We start from the raw sequence: 21704 nt of genomic DNA, 5'->3' as shown, positions 1-21704 counted from the left end.
CACCTGTGCACTAGACTTCTTCCTAGTTATCCAAGGCTGAATCTTCAGAATTCAGAATTATTATTCCCAGTCCTGTGAAACACACAGGAGAATGCAGTACCTATTTCAACGTTTCTTTCTTTAAAGAACTGGCCCAAGAAAGCATAAGCATAAGCAGTAGAATGTACAAAATATCTATTGGTATCTTGGCTTATTACAGTACTGGATTTAAAGCCCGTTGTATGCTGCAGCCCAGCTCAAGATCCCCAGCTCCAAAAACAGTCAAACTGGCCTCAACCAAGATCAAGTTTTGTTCAGCCCTAGTCCGGCGGAACGCTCTGCTGAATGAGATCATGGCCCTGAGGGACCTTCAACAGTTCCACAGGACTTGTAAGACAGAGCTGTTCTGCCAAGTCTATGGCTGAGGCCAGGAAATAACAACAAAAGTCTGACCTCCCTACTTAAAACACCCAACTTATAAGTTAACATCTACCACCAAGAACTATGGATGCACTTCATGTGCCCCTCTCTCTCAAAAGAGAAAGAGGTGGTCTTGTCTGAAACGTTGAGATTTGCTTTTAATGTTAGGCATTTTGAAGACTGATGATTTTATTGATTTATGTGATTTTATGTAATTTATTACTCTCGTCAGCTGCCCTGAGCCCTCTAGGAAAGGGCGGCATAACAAGCAGGGGGGGAAATAATAGTAAATAATAACAAAGAACGCAAAAATGTGTTGGTAGTTCACTTTATCTTTCAGTTTAGTACAGAAATCCTTCTCACATGGATTAAAAATGTGTCCCAATTAACACTTCAGTTGTACTTTGTGAATAAAATTTCTGTTTTTAACTCTCCTACAAGTCAGATGCTCAGATGACTCAACAGTGCAAAGCCTTAAAAAAAAAACCCAACCCCCAAACACCTATTTTCTAAACATGACTTGCATTTTTGGTTACAAATGGAAATCTAGGACAACCTCCACAGTATTCTTCTGAAACTGGTAACTTCCAATGCTAATCTCCACCGACATATGAAGCCTCATTTATTCTGCTTGCCAATCCCTCAACGGCCTCAATTTCCTGCCCTAAGTTCCAGTTGCTGACTTTTTAATACATATTTTACTTTTTGGGTTACCTGATTGTTATAATATTTTTTAAAACATTATGCTTTTAGTTGTTAGCCACCTTGATGCCCCTGTCTGGATATAAAGGCAGGATATAAATTTTATAAATAAAGGAATACATGTGCAGGCACACAAGATGAACAACTGGCTGCAGGTTTTAAAGGCCTTTGAGCTCAGGGTATCCATGGGCTACTCCATTTCAGCTCTTTATCCTGGCCCTCCAACTGAAGCTTGTATCCTGGCCACCTCGCATCCCCTTAGCCCCCACTGTACCAGGGCATCAAAATAAGGCACAAGAGAATCCAACTCCACTCCCCCTGGCACAGCTCCTCCCAGGATGTTTGTCTATTTGGCCCATTATGCACGGCCGCCGAAACGGCGATTTCGGGTCACATGGAAAATGCGGAGGGGGAAGATGCAACGCACACCGGTTATGCACGGGGCGGGGTGCGACGGCGGCAAAACCCAGAGTTTATGCACGCGGCGATCCTGGCGCCGCTTCTGGTTGCGCCCCGGTCACCCGGAAGCTGCGCTTTCTTTCGCATTTCACTGACGCGGCTTTTTTGGCAGCATGCACCGAAGCTGCGGCCGGTTGCAGCCGGCACCGTGCGTTATCGGTGATTTTAGTCGCCGCCATTCCACCCCGAATGTGCGCTAAAACCCCCGTGCATAATGGGTCTTTGAGAAGAAAACAAACCACAGGATTCAGGAGCCAGCTTTGGGTAGTGGTTAAAGAGTGATGGTCTCCAATCCAGAGAACTGAGTTTGACTGCCCACTCCTCCACATGTAGCCAGGTGGATGACCTTGGGCCAGTCACAATTCTCTCAGAGCTCTCTCAGCCTCACTACCTCACAGGTCTGATGTGAGGAGAGGAAGGGAAGGAGATGGTAAGCCACTTTGAGACGCTCACAGGTAGTAAATAGTGCAGTATAACATAAAAACAGCTCTTCTCTCTTCTTCTTTTGTGCTTGCTTCCTCCACTGTGATAAGTCATTCTGTTGGCCTGGCATGTCCAACCAACAGGGGGCCTTCTATCAGGCCCGTGGATCTTAGCAAATGCCCACCCATGGTGACCCCTAATATAGGACCTGGCTCTGTACAAAATGAATTAGCCTTTCCCTGCAGTAACACTCTAACCCAGGGGTAGTCAAACTGCGGCCCTCCAGATGTCCATGAACTACAATTCCCACGAGCCCCTGCCAGCATTCACTGGCAGGGGCTTGTGGGAATTGTAGTCCATGGACATCTGGAGGGCCGCAGTTTGACTACCCCTGCTCTAACCCATAGATCAGTCTCTCTCAACAACCCTGGGGCTTCTTGATAGGGGGGAGTGAATTAGTTTTTTTAATATATATTTTTAAAATTTGATAAATATTTATCAGGTGATGTCATCATATATGGTCATGTTGACCTGCCCCCCCCAGAATGGCCAATGATGGGCCCAGAGGGGGCGGGAAGGAGAGAGGCCCCGTGTGGGCATGTCCACAGCTCTGCTTCCCAACCCTATTCTGCACGATCGTGCCACTTCTAGGGTTTCTCGAAGCCTGAAGAATGTTTCAGGGGTTTCTCAATGGTAAAAATACTGAGAAAGGCTGCCATAGATTGAGGGGAAAACTCAAGAGCAGAGCACTCCGGTGTTGCCTCCAGAAGGAGATCGGACGGAAGGCGGTGATAAGAGCAACCTCATCAGACAAACAGTGAAGGCAAGGATAATCTAAAAGCCATTTTTAATCTGAGCAAACAGATCCAAAGAACACACAGGCTACTCTGGAGACATCGCTCACTGAAAACTGTGCCAGGCTTTTAGACTCCTGCTAGGTCCAGAGACAAAATACACACCCGGCTGGCACCCAGTAGGCCTGGCAGTCACACAAATCCCAGATGACAATAAAAACTAGCAAAGCTGTACAACCCAGAAACACACAGCTCAACATTCACATTCCGGGTTTTTAAACCAGGAAGGGCTGGAGTTTTGCTTGGTAACTTGACAAGATGTGTCGCAAAAAGATTCAACACTGGGTTACTATATTTTTGCAATCAAGTTTCCCCAAAGAAGCTCATGTTCCTCCACCTTTGGGGGGGGGGGGGGGGAATGAAATCTGCAGTTAGAAATCCATAAGCCCTTATTTTTCTCCTGGGCTTTACACTAGTGCTCCCTTGTCATACAGTTTATCCTAAAAGTTAACCACGTTTTCGATTCCTTTTTTTAGAAAGCCAGACAGACACTCCTCTATCATTTGATGATCAACAGAGAAGACCTTTTATGTCACATTAGCACAGCGGTTCTCAACCTTCCTAATGCCACAACAACCCTTTCATACAGTTCCTCATGTCGTGGTGACCCCCAACCACAAAACTATGCAAGGGTTCTGTCACAGAAATTAAACCGAAACTGAACAATGGTGTGAAGATTCATTGTTCATGATTGTATATAAATTTGTTTCCCCCCCAGGGTTTCTCAGTTCAGTTCTGCCTCTTGTCCTGCTGACCTGCACCGCCACCAGGAGCCCCTGGCGTGAGACTGTGCTGGAGGAACTGCTGGAGCGGCTGGTGGCCGAGCGCGGGTGCCTGCAGGAGGAGCGGCAACAGTGGCAGTGCCCCCCCCCCAACCAAGCTGATCACCCTGCCGCGACCCAAAGGGGTCCCAACCCCCAGGTTGAGAACCACTGCATTAGAAGACGATCTGCTTATGCTGTAAATGTTATTACTTTCATTGGAGGATATTTGTGGTAAGGTGCAGCTCCAGTTGCTAGTTCAATGGCTGTTATTCCAAAGCTCCAAATATCGGCCTTGAAGTCATAGCCTCTCACCTATTCCACAGAAAAGAGGGGGGGGGAATTAAATTAGCACGGACGTGTTTAATTCAATGTAAAATACGAGAGCCATAAATCCACTCTCCACATACCTGTTCCATGACTTCAGGGGCCATCCAACATGGCGTCCCGACAAATGTCTTCCTTACTTTGTTACGGGTAACATCCCCTCCTGTGGCTAAAAATGCACTAACACCAAAATCTAAGGGCCAGAGGAGACACGAGAGAAACAGAAGCCACTTTTAGCATTTGGTTGGTGTACTGAGGGAAATATGCTAATCTTAACTCAGATGCTACATAAAAAATATGATGTTTCTATTTAAGCAAAGCTGAAAATGTAACATTCAGGAGGCGTAATACCGCAGTTTGTGGAACAGTTAGGAGTCATAAGATGCCGCTCCTCCTTCATAAATCATGCTTTTAAGAGAAAGCCGTATTTACACTGAACAAGAGGCCTTTCATTCTTTTCAGACTGGCATCCCAAGCTTGCACTTTCCATGCACTTCGTAGAGAATTTAAGAATACCCGTTCTTAAGATACACTTTCAAGAAAGTATGAACAAACAATGAAATGGTTTTCCAGCTATTTTGCTTTGAGTTACTTTAAGTTGGTAAGAGACCAAATCGTCTTCTATAGCAGTGCTCCCCAACCCCCGGTCCGGGGACTGGGACCAGTCCGTTGATCAGTCGGTAGCAGGCCATGGCTCCTCCTCGTCCTCCTCCCCAGCTGCTGCCTCGGGGGCTGCCCTGCCGCTCTGCTGCCGGCTCACCTTTGGTGCTCTCTGGCGGCTGCCATGGCTGGGGCTCCCCCTCGGCATGGCACTGTGCAACTGCTACTGGCAGCGCCCCCCAGTGGGCAGTGGGAAGTCAGGGGCGCCAGTGGGAAAGCAAGTGGAACAGGGGCTCAGGCGGTGGCGACGTCCCTCGGCAAAAGACTATCCCCCCCTCCCCAGGCCTTAGTAAAATTGTCAAGCATTGACTGGTCCCCGTAGATAAAAAGGTTGGGGGCCACTATTCTATAGCACAACATTTATGGTGAGAATATTGGCATAGTATGTCAATCAAGTGTCAATAGCTGGGAATCCTAAACATTTCACCCCAGATTAAGATATGTCACTACTGTAATTGCGTGTAAAAAGCTTACTGGGATATTTGGTAGCTGCTGTTTCCTTGTGAGTCAAGAAGGATCCAGGAAAACCTAAGCACTGGTTGACAAATGCCTGTTAATCACAAGTGATTATGTACAGGTGTGAAAGGGTCCTGAGATCAATCACAGGCAGAAACTTTCACCTCAACTTCGCATAGCTCAGGCTAAGCCTTTGCCATGGATCCAGTTCACAAGTAGATTTACCTATGTACAGCAACGAATCTGCAGGCTTGATTGTTTCCTAATAATCCCTACTCTGTCTTGCTTTTGGAAAGTTATTTGGAACATGGGGAGAGGCATCTTGTGACATTTTTACTGGGAGGCAGGATTAAGTCAGTCTCATGGGATGCAGCAAAATACTGCTTTTTAATCTCTAGGAAAAGGAAAGTTTTAGCTAAGCAAACCCGCCAATTTTACTAGCATGCTGTATTAATTTCTGTCATCAAAGAGAGCCAGTTTGGTGTAGTGGTTAGGAGTGCGGACTTCTAATCTGGCATGCTGGGTTCGATTCTGCGTTCCCCCACATGCAGCCAGCTGGGTGACCTTGGGCTTGCCATGACACTGATAAAGCTGTTCTGACCGGGCAGGAATATCTGGGCTCTCTCAGCCTCACCCACCTCACAGGGTGTCTGTTGTGGGGAGAGGAATGGGAAGGTGACTGTAAGCCGCTTTGAGCCTCCTTTGGGTAGGGAAAAGCGGCATATAAGAACCAACTCTTCTTCTTTTTACTTGGTGGTCAATTGTGCATATATTTTTGCTAGTCATTGACTGTATTAATAAACTGAACTGAACTGAGTTGGCAAACCTGGTTGGATACCCGCTAGGGGATTTGAACCAAACCACGGGGGTGGGGGGGACACTCATAAAAGGGGGAAAATTAGCTGTCAACACATAAGTATGCACAGCCGTGATTTGTGCAATTTATATACCGCCCTCTCAGCAAGCCAACACAGGGCAGTGGACAACATCATATTCCATTTCAACAATACAGTTTAAAACAATAACATTTTAAAACCACTTAAAATCAGCACCTGTATCGAACAGCAGCATCAGCTGTGACAGTTATTTCTAGCATTCCCCATCAGTAGGTGTTTTCCGGTTGATGTTTTCATGCAGGTGTTTTCATTGGGGAGGGGGGTCCCATCAGATGTTATAAAATCACCGACCCCAACCAAAAAATTGGCGGAAGAGGCCCGTCTTGCAGAACTGAGCCGGTACTTGAGGATGTACTAAACCAACATAGTTTCAACTCAAGTCTGTTGGTGGACCTGCTCTGAAGGAAGTCTTCCACCTTATTTTATTATTATTTATTATATGATAATCATGCATTTACAATGGTTTCCGGTCTACCCTGGCCTACAGTTTTTCATTCTGGCTACTAAGCCAGAAGAGCAGTCAGGGGATTCAGTGAGAAACACAAGAAACTTAGGTGTGACCTTAGGTTCAATTCTCGCCAGAATGTTAAGGTTATGTAATATTGATAGGACAACGCACACACATTTTCTAACTACATGACCCAAAGAGTCACATAAGACAACTCTCAAGAGGGAAGCCATCTTAGATGAAAACTGCAGCTAAAACTCTCATCTTCTGGTACTCTGAGTGCTTGCATGTGTCAGCTAACTCCTCCCCAGTTATTTACCAAGGTCATCTTGAGAGCTTGTTCACAGTTCAGCTGTGAATCTGCTATTGGGGGTGGAGACTTGGTTTCATCCCAGAAAGTTCCATAGAGACAACCCTGAGATTGGTTGGGAAAGTCAGGAGGTTACTGCTAACATTATCGGTATTATAGACCAGTGGTAGTCAACCTGTGGTCCTCCAGATGTTCATGGACTACAATTCCCATAAGCCCCTGCCAGCAAATGGAGGACCACAGGCTAACTACCTCTGTTATAGACCATAGCACAGAGAGAGAGAACTCTGAAGCATCTCAGCCTTAAGAAATGTACCCATGAACTATCCCTCGCAAGCAAATTCAAAAGCCTATTTGGAAACAGCTCTGGTATGAACACACATGAAGCTGCTTTCTACTGTCAGACCATTTGTCTACAAATGCTGGCACTGTCTTCTCTGCTTGGCAACAGGTGTCCATGAAGTCCTTCCTGTCACCTACTACCAGAACCTTTTAATGGGAGATGCTCAAGACTGAACTAGGGACCTTCTGCGTGCAAAGCGGATGATCTGCCACTCACCCACAGCCCTACCAAGATTGCTTCTGGCTCCATGGATGGGAAGATGGATGAAGGGTTGTTTCTGCAGCCACACTGTGCTTTGGAGGTGTTTGATGGAACATCTCAACACAGTGTCAGACACATGGCCCACCCAACCCAAAACCGGTCATGGCAACCACACCTTTTGGCAAGTTACTAACACTGTGGAGTCTTGTGTAAGAAACTATTAACTCTACACTGTGTAATATTTGCCACTTTAGGGGAAAGGGTTTTTTAAAGAGCAATCTCTGTCTACACCAGGCTTTCTAAAACAGGGTTCTGTGAAACCCTGGGGTTTCTTGATGGCCCTGGAAAGGTTTCCTGAATAGGTGGAGATTAATTTTTAAAATTTTAAACATTTATTGGTTCATATATGGTCATGTCACTCCCCACTCCCCAAATGTCCAATGATGGGCCTGGAGGGGGTGGGAAGGGGAGGGGCACATACACAACTCTGCTTCCCAACCATATTCTGCATGATTACGCCACTTATGGCGGTTCTCGAAGCCTGAGGGATGTTTGAGGGGTTTCTCAATGGTAAAAAAGTTGAGAAAGGCTGGTCCGCACAGTTTACACAAACATGTGCTCTGCCATTCAAAGAGTGCTCTTGTAAAAATACTCATGCCCAAGGATATACCACATTTATGAAGACATGGGCATGCCTTGTTTTCAGCTGAATGGCCTAGATTTAGCCACAGGATTTCATAGCGAGAAGTCGCCTTCAAGCAGAACCGAAACTGGAGAGGGCATGAATTCCAAGGACATGATAAAAGAATAACACACAACCCCCTAGGAGATAAAAAGCAGCTTTGTCAAGAGATTCTTTGTGAGCCCTTGATCCAAAACAACACAACTCACTTTTACTGGGGGTAGAGCATCTTTATCAGTTACTGCTTCTTTTCAGCGTCTACTAATGAAACTGCTCTGCTTTAACCACAATCAAGCTCATGGATTCTCCAAATTCTAGCGGTTTTCTCTACTTTGCAAGCCTCTCAATTGATCCCTAATTTTTAAATTTAATTTTAAATTTTTCTGCTAAAACAGCAATAGGCATTAAGAAATTAGGACTAAATAGGGGGGGGGAAACACATGCCATTTCTACCCTGGTCATAAACAAATTTTCCGTTATCAGAATTGTAACACAGCAATGAAGACTCTATGCCAGGGGTAGTCAACTTGTGGTCCTCCAGATGTTCATGGACTACAATTCCCATGAGCCCCTGCCAGCAAATGCTGGCAGGGGCTCATGGGAATTGTAGTCCATGAACATCTGGAGGACCACAGGTTGACTACCCCTGCTCTATGCCACCACAGAGCCAATGAAGCTTAGTTTTAAGCTTCTATTCAAACTCCATGTCCCTAACGATTTATTTCATTGGACAGGATTGGAACCAAAGCCACACCTTCGAGCAGGCTTCCAGGGTTTCTTGAACGGTTTTCAGAATGGGCGAGAGTTAACGTTTAATGTATTTTTTAAATTTGTTAAACATTTATTGGGTTATATGACCATATATGCTCATGTTGAACTGCCCCCCCCCCATCCCATGGTCAATGATGGCCTTGGAGGCGGTGGGAAGGGGAGGGGTCATGGGTGGGCGTGTCCACAGCTATGCTTCCGAACCATATTCTGCACGATTGTGCCACTTCTGGGGGTTTCTCAAAGCTTGAAAGAATGTTTCAAGGGTGTTTCAACAATTTTAAAAAGTTGAAAAAGGCTGTCAGAATGGGACTTTACTGAGCTCCACTCCGTCAGCTGCAGCCCACTGAGTCCATACCTGCCAAATTCTGATCGCTTGGGACAAAGGATCTTTATGAACAGTGTGAGGAGCATTGTCAGTAGTCTGCAGTAGAAGGGGGGAATTAGCAAAAACTGCCTACCCTTCTTCCACTAACACAAGTACTGTTCTACTGCTGAACACCTTGGGATCCAACCTCCAGAATACTGAAACCCCCGGCCATTCTGCAAGAGCACATTCAAAGACTCACAGAATATTAGAAATGGCATTTTTAAATATTCACAGGGGGTGTAAAAAGGTACCCCAAATATTAGGAAGGCTTTGTTTTAAATTAATATTAAACCTTAAGTCACCTGTATTTTAATTCAGCCAAATCTGCAGTAGGAGGAGAACATGCAGCCCTTCCATCAGAGCTGATTTTGGTCAGTTTTCTTTCACAGATGTTTCAAGATGTTTACAGCAGGGGTAGTCAACCTGTGGTCCTCCAGATGTCCATGGACTGGCAGGGGCTCATGGGAATTGTAGTCCATGGACATCTGGAGGACCACAGGTTGACTACCCCTGGTTTACAGTTTAAAAAGTAATACTGAGGCAACACAGGACTCACACTCAGATCAGAGATAGGAGGCAGGATTTTATTCCAGAGCAGGGGTCAGGGACTTGCCCCTTCTTCACCAACCATTGCAGCAAGATCATTGAACGAGAACATTTCTGGACTGGCCACGTGCATGGTTTCTCGAACAGAATTTGGCTTCATCTGCAAGTATGCATCGCTTTCCTTATTGTCAAACAGAATTAAGTCATCAGATGATCTGGCAGCTATTCAGAGTTAACCTTACAGAAACTTTTGACAATGAAGCCACTTCTATTCATTACAAAAAATAACAAGAACTAAAAAGGAAAACATTATTATCACCCCCCTCTTGCAAAAGAAGGCGAGGGAATGGTTTGTTTAAGTCTACTTAGTGAGTTCAGGACAAGGGAGATTTAATGGAAGACTGGCAAACTCATGTTTTTAGCCACTGCCACACAAAGGGCTAGAAGGCACAGATAAATTCTGCTTGCGCAACAGGGAAAAGCTCTGCAACCTGCCCTTGTGCTAAGTCAATTCAACCATGTCCCTTTTTGCATTTCTGCTTGCACAAGCCATCTTGCAAAGTATATTTCAGCACCTCCACCCCATTATGACCTTCTTCAGTCAAGCCCTGTCATACCTCAAACGTCAGATTTGAATGACAGGATCAAATAGCCTTTTGATTGTTCGTCGCAGCAACGCCAATGGGAACTGGAAAAAATCGGTGCCCGAACTTACAATCGCTCTTGTGCCAATGGAATTGCGTTACACGGAACACTTATCAGATCACATGGCAGGACCCACCTCAACAGCTCTACGCTATGTAAGGCTGAGGGACACACCGTTCAGAAATGTTTTGCTGAGTACTTAGGATGCGCCATCAATGAATATTCTTGCTTTTAAAAAGAGTTAAAATTCAATGGGATCTCGACGTACTTCAGATTGTCTCCCCCACCCCACAGACAAAAACTTCAATGCTCCATTTTTATTACCTGCTATCTGTACTGAGCCATCTTCACCCAAAAGAATATTACCCGCTTTTAAATCCCTGCAAAAATGAACAAATAGGAAGCATGTCAATTCAGGCAGCAGAGATACCATCACTCTTGATGGAATTTTCTTTACTGAGAAACGTGCCACGGGATAAATTAAATGCTACTCCATGCATGCCGATTACATGATCATCTCGTTAAAAGGACAAATTGCCACTTTAAAAAGAAATTGGGGGGCGGGGGGGGGCAGCCGCGGGGACTGGCGTTTTTCCACTCTCAGAAAGCTTATTTTAGACAAGAGACTGTCCAAGACTTGAACCCCCATGTGGAACGCAAACTCTCTTCATGTTGCACCCAGCCAATCAGATCAAATAGAAAGCTTGAGGCAGGCCCAGGACGTCCCCCATTTTGAGATAACGTGAGGAAATCTATGTGACCACCAGGAGAAGAAACTTCAATCCTTCTTAGCACTGCCACACCCAACAATGAAACATTACGTTTTGGGAAATCACCAGGAAAAAAGGAGCTAAAGTACAAAAAGAAATTTAGCTGTGGTTGTTTCCACACATTACCTGTGAATTTGCCCGTTCCTGTGTAGATAATCTAAGCCTTCCAAAACCTCTTTAAGAATTGTTGCTATTATTGATTCTTCAAGGACGCCATTCTTATGCTCGCCTCTGTTGACAATGTACTTTATTATATCCAGCATTGATCCTAGAATTTAAGATTCAAGGTTACAGGAAACAAAGGAGGTTCTCCTTCAGATCATCCAGAAAATATTTGTGCCTAACTCAGAAATATAGGAAAGAAGTGGCAGCCAGAGAATTTGAGACCAAGCATGAAGGAAGTTGCAATACCACATTGCCTGATATGGCTACATTACAATGCTGCAAAGCCTGTAGTGGCGGGGGGGGGGGGGCAATTGCCCCCGAGACTGAAGAATGTTTAGTCCCCCCACTCTGGCCTGTCCTATAGATCAGGAGTAGTCAACCTGTGGTCCTCCAGATGTTCATGGACTACAATTCCCATGAGCCCCTGCCAGCATTTGTTGGCAGGGGCTCGTGGGAATTGTAGTCCATGAACATCTGGAGGACCACAGGTTGACTACCTCCGCTATAGATTCTTTAAATCCCAACCACCTACAATCAAATTAAAAAGTAAGACACAAGCTTTGAATTAAAGGACTGGTAGTGTGTAAGCTATATGGGTATTTACCATATTTTATTGGTTTTATATTGTGAACCTCCCCGAGATGATTGATTGATAGATAGATAGATAGATAGATAGATAGATAGATAGATAGATAGATAGATAGATAGATAGATAGAGAGAGAGAGAGAGAGAGAGAGAGAGAGAGAGAGAGAGAGAGAGACAGACAGACAGACAGACAGACAGACAGACAGACAGACAGACACATAGATAAACAAATAAACAATGTTGATATAGAGCTGTGTAGTATCACACAGTGAGAGAGAAAAAACTTACCTCCACTTAACAGCTTCATGACCAGCCAAAGCTCATCCTTGACCACAAAAGATGTATAATATGTAACTATGTTGGGATGGCTGCATTGACTCATGGCTTGGATTTCTTTCTATAAGAAACATAAATATGACATAAGTATTCTGGCAAGGGAACGACAGATCGTCTATCAAAGGCAGTCAATTATTCAACCTAAGAGAAGTTGTACGTTTGGATATCACGCCTACCCTTCCTCCGAGTCTACAATGGCCACCGCTTAAAAACGAGTACTTCATATTTGCACAATACGTACACTGATGTACATGCACACCTCTATTTTTTAAAAGAAGAATGGGCTGTATCTCATTTAACATTTTCGCACACACAAGGAAGGGAATGATTTTCATCAATCCTCCCCTTCCATGGCAGACTTGTGATTCCCCTCCATCAGGAGCAACATTTTTGGAGGCAAATTGGGCTACAAGTCAAGTGGGAGATGGGGAAGTGTCCTTCCGGGGATGGGAGTTCATGGATCTGTGGGAAGTTTAAGCAAGATGCAACCCATTGTTCTGAAATTGAATGGGACCATTCCCATATTTGTGCAATCCTCTGCATGTGCTTTTTAAAACCGTGAAAAAGGAGGATCAATGATGTCTCCCAAAGCTGCTTTTAAAAAAAAAAACCTATAACTACATAATAACCCAATAACATACAGTATTTGCTGGCGTATAAGACTACTTTCCCCCCCTGAAAAACATGCCTCCAAGTGGGGGGGTCGTCTTATATGCCGGGTGCACTTCAGTTGGGACAGATATAGCTGTCCATAGTGGCCCATAGTACTGTATTTTGAGTGGAAATGTTGGGGGGTCGTCTTATACACCGGCAAATACAGTAACTGCAGGCATTTTGTTTAACACTTCCCCCCCCCCCCAAGTATTTTGCCTGCATGCCATTTTGGTTGGTTTTTTTTTTTAAGGTTGAATAAAGATACAGGAAACTTGTTTTGAAAGATGATAGACGTAAAGGCAATAGTTTATTTAGAAGTTCATTAGAACATTCTCGGGAAATAGTAGCTTATGTCCACTTTTTTGGCAAGTTTTCAGAATGTGGAACAATAGCTAGCCGATTAAAGAATTCGGTAAGTAACAGCGGACCGATTGGTATTATTCCTTTGCTAAGATGTGGCGTGACATTGCATTTCGCTTTATAAAATCTGGGAAAACTATAGAATTTTTCTTAGGTTGAAGGAGAACGAGGCAGGGAGGGGAACTTTTTGGTGGTCCGTTTGCAACTGCACTATAATGCAATCATCATTAAGTCAAAAAATAAAATTAGAAAGGGGCTGCAACAGAAGTTTGTGGGGGGTCAAGGGAGTCACAGAGTGCTTCGGATAGGCACGAGGGAGTGCACAACATGGCGGATGAAGACAGAGGGCCGAATTTTTACAATGGCAAACTGGCGACATCTTCTTGGTAATGCGATAATACAAAAGGCACGACCCAATTTAAAAAAAACAAACAAGCAGAAAAGCATTCCGAGATGCAGCCTGCTTCAGAGTCCAATGCTGAAAACGCGTGGCATGTTCAAACAGGACAAACGTCAGGAGAAAAGCCCTATTGTGGAAAGCCTGGTGTCAACTCATGGCAGCCAAAGGGAAACCAGACCCCAGAAAACACAAGATTAGGCATTAAGTGCAGAAGGGTCTGGATGCTGGACACTGAAAGCCCCTTCAGTTTGAAGAATAAGACAACTCTCTTAATTATAACTGAAAGTCAATGAAGACATATAAACAGGTTCACGACTGCATCATTGGATGAAAGATGCTGAATGGGCAATAACGTGTAAAAGACTCTGTTTTTAAAAAGGAAGATACGTAACACACATCTAATGCAAGCCTATTTTTCTTCTTCTGAATTCAAGTGAAGGATTCCGGTGCAAACATGATTATGCTTCCTTTAACAGACAGAAAGCTTCTCCCGATGCAGTCATTTCCGCAGGACGAGGGATGCAGCCTATAAATGATTTATCCGCGTGATTTACAAAACAAAATGTGCATGCAAGATACATTATAATAAATGACGATGAATTATGCCATGTTAAAAAAAAAAACGACTTTCAATTTTGTTTTATGTTTGAAGGTTCGAGGTACTCCCTAAAGATTCACGGTCCCCCTAAACATATAGAATCTCCAATTTAATATATCTGGATTTTTTTCTTACACTCCAGAACTGGATTCTCCGCAGCCCCTTCCCCTTGCACATCTAAAGGCCCACGTGAAGCTCCCATCCCCCTCCCTTATAGAAATAATATCCGCTGTGAAAGAGAAGGAATGGAGACTGCCTCTAGAGAGGAAGGCCGCCAAAATATTTAACGAGCAGTGGAGCCAGTTAGCAAGTGGTTTCACTGTTTTCTGTCCATCTCTTGGGTAAAGCTCTGAAAAATGAGCCCTCCACATATTTACAGCAGAGGGTCGCCTGTACAGTGTTGATATCTCTGCCTCCCCTCCCCCTCCATCCCCCCACCCCCCGGGATCCAGAGACCTTTCCCGACAAAATGTATTTTTAAGGTGGGAAGGGGCCATGCAAACTGGGCAGACTGCCTCAGTACACCACCGTGTACTGAGACACAAGACTGTTTCATAGCATCCAGATTCTGTTTCAGGTGGCAAAACTGGAAGGAAGCAGGGCTCATCATGCGAGCAAAAGGACTGTCTTTTAAATGTTAGGCCTGAACCCTAACCCTAACCCTAACCCTAACCCTTCACTCTAAGATGATACTAGCCTTCTGTGTGAGGAACTTGAGTTAATAATAAGCCTAAAGTATGACTGCATGTCATAAAAGGGAACACCTCCTTGAAAATCAAAAGGTTTCCACCTATTAGTCAGAAGAAGAATTGGTTTTTATACCCTGCTTGTCTCTGAAAGAGTCTCAAAGCAGCTTACAATCACCTTCCCTTCCTCTCTCCACAACAGACATCCTGAGAGGTATGTGGGGCTGAGACAGCCCTGATATTACTGCTATGTGAGATCAGGGCTGGGACGCGCCCAAGGTCACCCAACTGGCTGCATGTGGGGGAGTGGGGAATCAAGCCCGGCAAGGCAAATTAGAAGCCGCGGCTCTTAAATGCCACACCAAGCTGACTTAGCTAAACACGGCACACCTGAAGATAGCAAGGCAGCAGGCCAGTGCTTCTCAGACCCTGAACAGTGAAGGATGAGATGCAGATCTGAAGTTGAGGGAAAGAGATCGGCAAAATTCCCACCCCACCTTCTCTTAGTGCAAGTCTGTTGCCAGTTCCAATGGAGTGTGGTATGTGGATCCAGTGTAAACTTAACGTCACTCCAAAGAGAAGCAAGGATGTTTACACTGCAGCAATAAAAGCTGTCATACTGATTACACCTCTATTTAGAAATCCTGCCATATAGCAGGCATACAAAGGTAATGCCAATTAATTAATTAGGCAAGGCAGTCAAACGTCAAACAGAATTCCAAGAGAGACGGGATCAAATTAAAAACAAGTCCTGCTGAAAGAACGGTAAAGCAGTTACGGTTTCCAATTCATTAATAAGACAGGCAGTACAAAGGCCCATTATGCACGGGCCATAATGCCTGCGCTGGCGGTGGCAGCGCTTCGGGGAAAATCCCCAATAATGCTCGCCGCCAGCGCAGGCGAATCCCGGCCCAGGGCTACGGAAGGCCCGCATTAAGCAAACGGGGGAACTTCCGCAGCTTCCTCGGTACGCCGGGGGCCGGCAGGGGCCGAGGCGGGCCGGCGCTGTGCATAATCGCCAGCGCCGGGTCGTTCGGCCCACACAGCCCCAACCTGCGATGTCCTTTCTGGGACACAGCACGCCCCTGTGGGCTCCGGTGGCAACCTCCTGCCCCCACCAGTGTGTGTGGAGGGGGCCTGGCCCCCACCACTCCCCCCGCCGCCACTTTGCTTGCCTCGGCCAGAAGTGATGCGGCCCTCCTGGCCCTGGTGTAAAGCACACGCGCATGCGCTATGCTGGGGCAGCCCAGCATGCCCCGTCCCCGTGCATATACGGGGAACGGCGTGGCATTGTGCCCCACCGCAACAGCACGGCGGCAGCACCGGGTAGCTGTCGCTGTGCATAAAAGGCCAAAGAAAGGCATTTTTCTAAAATAGGACGTACCTGGTGCTTATATGAAGTGGTGTTTTTTTTTTAATATAACAAACACACACAACTCAGGCATCTAGAATCATAGAATCATAGAGTTGGAAGGGGCCATACAGGCCATCTAGTCCAACCCCCTGCTCAACGCAGGATCAGCCCAAAGCATCCTAAAGCATCCAAGAAAAGTGTGCATCCAACCTTTGCTTGAAGACTGCCAGTGAGGGGGAGCTCACCACCTCCTTAAGTAGCCTATTCCACTGCTGAACTACTCTGACTGTGAAAAATTTTTTCCTGATATCTAGCCTATATCGTTGTACTTGAAGTTTAAACCCATTACTGCGTATCCTCTCCTCTGCAGCCAACGGAAACAGCATCCTGCCCTCCTCCAAGTGACAACCTTTCAAATACTTAAAGAGGGCTATCATGTCCCCTCTCAACCTCCTTTTCTCCAGGCTGAACATTCCCAAGTCCCTCAACCTATCTTCATAGGGCTTGGTCCCTTGGCCCCAGATCATCCTCGTCACTCTCCTCTGTACCCTTTCAATTTTATCTTATGTCCTTCTTGAAGTGAGGCCTTCAGAACTGCACACATATGAGGGCAGTGGGATTATGGAAATTACACTGTATACCGCTCAAATTCATTTGGAGGACAGATGTGATTTAAAAAACTAAACAATACACATACTTTCCCCCTAACCAAACAGGACTACTTGAGCTCCAAATTAATAGTTTTGCATGATTCAAATGTGGAAAATGAAATCCTGTATGTTCTACTGACTTACCAGCAATTCATCCATACTGGTCTGGCATTTTTCTAAATTGATTCTCTTTATTGCTACGCGTTCTTGTCTGGGTTTGCATAGCGCTGCCTGGACAACAGCTGTAGCACCACTACCTGAAAGACACAAAAGAAATGAAAGCGTTCAACGTTTCAGGGATTTCTCAATGGTCAAGAAAAGTCGAGAACGGCTGTTTTAAGCAATCCATTATTAACTTAAAAGTTTTAAATTTGTGGACATAAGTAGTCTCGGTGGAACCATAGAAAGCAAAAAGATGCCACCATGGCCTTGATTCAGGGGTAGTCAAACTGCGACCCTCCTGATGTCCATGGACTACAATTCCCATGAGCCCCTGCCAGCATTCGCTGGCAGGGGCTCATGGGAATCTAGGCCTACTCTAGGATGCCGGTTGGTTCAACATAAGCAGTAAAGGTCACACATTGTTAATTAATTTCAATGCATCTACGCCACACTGATCTAATTTTTATTTGTCCAGCACAGACCCATTATGCACGGGGGTTTTAGCGCACATTCGGGGTGGAATGGCGGCGACTAAAATCACTGATAACGCACGGTGCTGGCTGTAACCGGCCGCAGCTTCGGTGCATGCCGCCAAAAAAGCCACGTTCGCGAAACGCGGAAGAAAGCGTAGCTTTTGGGTGACCGGGGCACAACCAGAAGCGGCGCCCGGATCGCCGCGTGCATAATCGGTTATTATTGGTTTTGCCGCTGTCGTGCCCTGCCCCGTGCATAACCAGTGTGCATCGCGTCTTCCCCCTCCGCGTTTTCCATGTGACTCGAAATCGCTGTTTCGGCAGCCGTGCATAATGGGCCACAGTTAGGTAGATGCTTTTATCCGATGCTGTTGGAATTTGCTGGTCAATAGACCATAAATATACTGATGGTGATGATAAGCAGTAAAGCGGATTTTACAAATCTGAATAGTTCTTTCTGTGGACAAAATTCTCTAGAACTTTCCAGACTCGCTGTAAGATGCAGGGGCGCCATGGCAGCAAAGCCGATGTGGACAGAGCCCAGAACTTCAAAACCTATGTTACAACATATAAATATGCTATGTAGAGAACAACTTCGTTATCAGATAAAGATATTATTCCTACCTGTCTTCGAACTGATACATTTGAACCCTGCCATCAAGCTATTTCCTTTCTAAAACAGCGATTTGTAGAATTTCTACAAACTGGACACTGCTGGAATTTCTACAAACTGCACACACATGTACAAACTAGACACACAATCCCATACACACATGTGTGCACACCCCACTCCACCCCACATTTTTAATCTCACTGTTCTTCCTTCTTCACTCCTCTCCCGTAAAACAAGAAATGAGGCTATCAATGAATGACAACTAAAACAATACAAAACAGCTCAGTTGAAAAGTTTATACTAAGCAAGCTTATTTGGGTAAACTCTATTCCCTACAGTTTGTCAGATTCTCACTGAACCTTTACCAGGTTTACCTGAGTGAGAGGGTTTGTTTTCAAAGTTACACAACTTCTACCTCTTGGGTTGCATACTTTGTCTGAACTTTCTCACCTGCGGTTTCACTGACACCCCTGGCTACACATCTCCTTTTCAACTCAAGGCCAGCAAATAAAAGAGTGTTTTTAGCTTCTCGACCATCTGAGAGGTGACAGGCCAAGAGTTTTTTTTTCTGTTATCAAAACCGAAGCACTGATGAGAACATTGATTCCAGTCTCAGAAATGTGGGTGTTATTTTGAAAATATCTGGTGACAAAATTCAGAGCCTTATTTGTTAGCAGACCACTATATCTCCATTTAATCTGCCCTGAAAGCAAGGCCCTCAGGGCAGAATAAATGGATGCCTTTCAGCTATTAATTCATAAAGGCAGACTGGAATTTCTATTCCCACTTTAAGCCCTCAGCCTCCTCTAGGAATAAGCCCAACTCTAAACCACAATAAAAGCTCTTCAGTACTCCTCCACACAACCACTTGGTTCTTTCATGGATCAGAATGAAAACTTGGTGTTTGCAGTGAACCCCCTCCCACCCACCTCCCAGCTTCCTTAAGTTTTAAAAACCAACTGATGTGCTACCAGTGCAGTCAGGCAGTGTACTTGGGAGATGTCCCAGCTGGTCTTCTCAAACGCTAGGCGCCCAACCTGTCTTTGAAGCTGGCATGCCCCAGCCCCAACACAACTAGCACACAATCGCACACAAAACGGCCTTTTGTTACAAAGCTTGACAATGGGAATTCAGTTACGTGCCTAATCCTGAACAAAAGGCCGCTCTTCCCTCTTCCCTCCCATCTGACAACAGAACTGACACAATACCCCATGACTGGACGTGACTGTCTGCATTTTAATTGATGTTTGCTTACTTCTTTAGAAGGAGGGTGTTTTGTATGCAATTTGCACCCTGCAGTGCTTTAAGGACAAGCTCTTAGTTCAATGATATACTACCATGTTCATACAGCACACACACACCCCCCACACACACACACACAAACACACACACAGCATAACACAGCATTAAGTGCTTTGATATACCTTGATTATACCACACGATTTTGCCCCCCGTGATCTTTAAAGAAATCCATGTAAGAAACACAGGCCACCATGCCTGTCAGAGTAGTATTAGTGGCACACTAAAATGTCACTGCAAAGCTCCCAACAATTCTTTCCATCCCGGTCTAGCCTAAACGCCATGACAGGTCCACAGATCAGTGGCCCATGACAACATAAATGCATTTGGGATAGCAAACCAAAGGCCTCTTAATGGGATTTTCCATTTCGGTATCTGTACCCAACACCTCGTTTAGAAACAAGGATCGCTCAGTTGACAACACACCTCAAGTACTGAAGAGCTGTTTTTTACACCTGAGTTTTCACTACCTGAAGGAATCCCAAGAACAACACGAAGAGTTGGATTTTATATGCCGCTTTTCTCCACCAGGAGTCTCAAAGCGGCTTACAATCACCTTCCCTTTCCTCTCCCTACAACAGAGACCCTGTGAGGTAGGTGTGACTGAGAGAGGTCTGACAGGACTGCTCAGTCAGAACAGCTCCATCAGGGCTGTGGCGAGCCCAAGGTCACTTAGTTGGCTGCATGTGGAGGAGGAGTGGGGAATCCAACCCAGCTCGCCAGATTAAAAGCCACCGCTCTTAACCACTACACCAAGCAGGCTCTCTTAATCACTATGCCAAAGGGGCTTACAAAACCTTTCCCTTCCTCTCCCCACAACAGATGCTCTGTGAAGTAGGTTGGGCTGAGAGAGCCCTAAGAGAACTATTCTGCAAGAACAGCTCTAAGAGTACTGTGACTAGCCCAAGATCACCCAGCTGGCAGCATGTGGAGGAGTGGGGAATCAAACCCAGGTCTCCAGAGTCCACTGCTCTGAGTCCACTTCTGAGATTCCTTGAGGTAGAAAAGTATGGGGTACAACAACCTGCTCTTCTCCTCCTTCAGTGCCTAATTCCCAACCCCAAAACTCAGCTCATGGCTTAGACCTCTCACTTACAACAGCTGGACTTTAGAAGCCCCTCTTTCTCATCCCCCAGCTGTCCTATGTTCAGAGTGGAATTCCCAGTTTTGGGGGAAAAAAATGTCAGCCACGTGGAATATCTGCAACAGAATTGGCACTACGTTCAAGATACCTTGTTCTAATGGTTAATCTCGCCAGAATACGGATGGTGGATACAAATTCCATAAGCATCCCAGTGAAAAGAGCAAATGCTTTTAAACCTTGGAACAGGTTTTAAAATACATTGAGATTAGGTCCACACATTTTCTTGCCAAGAGTGGGGTGATGATGATACAGAACAGTGATAAACTGATGAAGGCTGACAACTATTTCACTTGCTCAGTAGCTGTGCCATTCTTAGATAGTGAGAATCAAGCTCTGTGTATAGGCAACGTCACAGAAACACCGCAGCATTGGGGGCAGGGGGGGAAGCTTAAATGGATTTCAATGCACTGATGCACATAAATGCACAACTAAGAACGAGACACAAAACTCTGCATAAACTGGTTTCATTAACTTACATTTGAGAGGGAGCAAAAAAGCATTCCGTCTGCGCCTTCAAAGAGTCACAATTCATTCAAGAAAAATGCCAACGTGGATTATTGTAGTAAGTAGCAGTAGGGCGAAATTCTTATTAAGTTAAATGTCAGGAGAACTTTCTCCACAAAAGGGGAGCTTGTGAAAGTAATTCTAATTGTTCTAGGCTATTAATTTTTATCGTGTTTTATTAAATGATGTGAACCGCCCCAAACAGGTACTACTGAAAGGGATGGTATAGAAATGTAATTATAATTATGAATGGAAATATAAAATATCAAACCATTAACTCTTTAATTCTGAACAGAAATGCAGATTTTACAGAATAACTCCACAGTGCAGGTTTTAATAGCAAAACACTATTGAGGCAGACCGGTGGGTTGGATCCATTGACCCATCAACAGGAAGGGCTGATGGAAAACCAAGCAATTTGCCCCCTTCTTCTTCCTGACTGGACCCCACAAAGGGATGGAAGCAAAAATCTATGATCCATATGCAGACAGATAGATAGATCTGGGTTGTTAATTTATTCTGTTGCTCTGTTGCTTTGTTTTGAAGTCAGTGGTGCAGAATGGTAAAGCAGCTGACATGCTGTCTGAAGCTCTGACCATGTGGCTGGGAGTTCGATCCCAGCAGCCGGCTCAAGGTTGACTCAGCCTTCCATCTTTCTGAGGTTGGTAAAATGAGTACCCAGCTTGCTGGGGGGTAAAAC

General features: G+C 45.1%; 1 protein-coding gene across 1 annotated transcript in view; it reads right to left on the bottom strand.

The window, feature by feature from the left end:
* Nucleotides 1–21704, bottom strand: part of STK39 (serine/threonine kinase 39) — a 177026-nt gene that overhangs the window by 103782 nt on the left and 51540 nt on the right. Inside the window, exons 2-7 of the mRNA XM_077319812.1 lie at nt 16954–17066; nt 12060–12168; nt 11147–11288; nt 10575–10630; nt 4009–4118; nt 3812–3913 (exon numbers count right to left, since the gene is read on the bottom strand). Coding sequence (XP_077175927.1) covers nt 3812–3913; nt 4009–4118; nt 10575–10630; nt 11147–11288; nt 12060–12168; nt 16954–17066 — 632 coding nt within the window. The remainder of the gene's footprint in view (nt 1–3811; nt 3914–4008; nt 4119–10574; nt 10631–11146; nt 11289–12059; nt 12169–16953; nt 17067–21704) is intronic.

Source organism: Paroedura picta, chromosome 2 (assembly GCF_049243985.1).
Source record: "Paroedura picta isolate Pp20150507F chromosome 2, Ppicta_v3.0, whole genome shotgun sequence".
Classification (NCBI taxonomy): domain Eukaryota; kingdom Metazoa; phylum Chordata; class Lepidosauria; order Squamata; family Gekkonidae; genus Paroedura; species Paroedura picta.
Note: the sequence above shows the minus strand (reverse complement) of the source record. Positions and strands in the feature narration are given on the sequence as shown.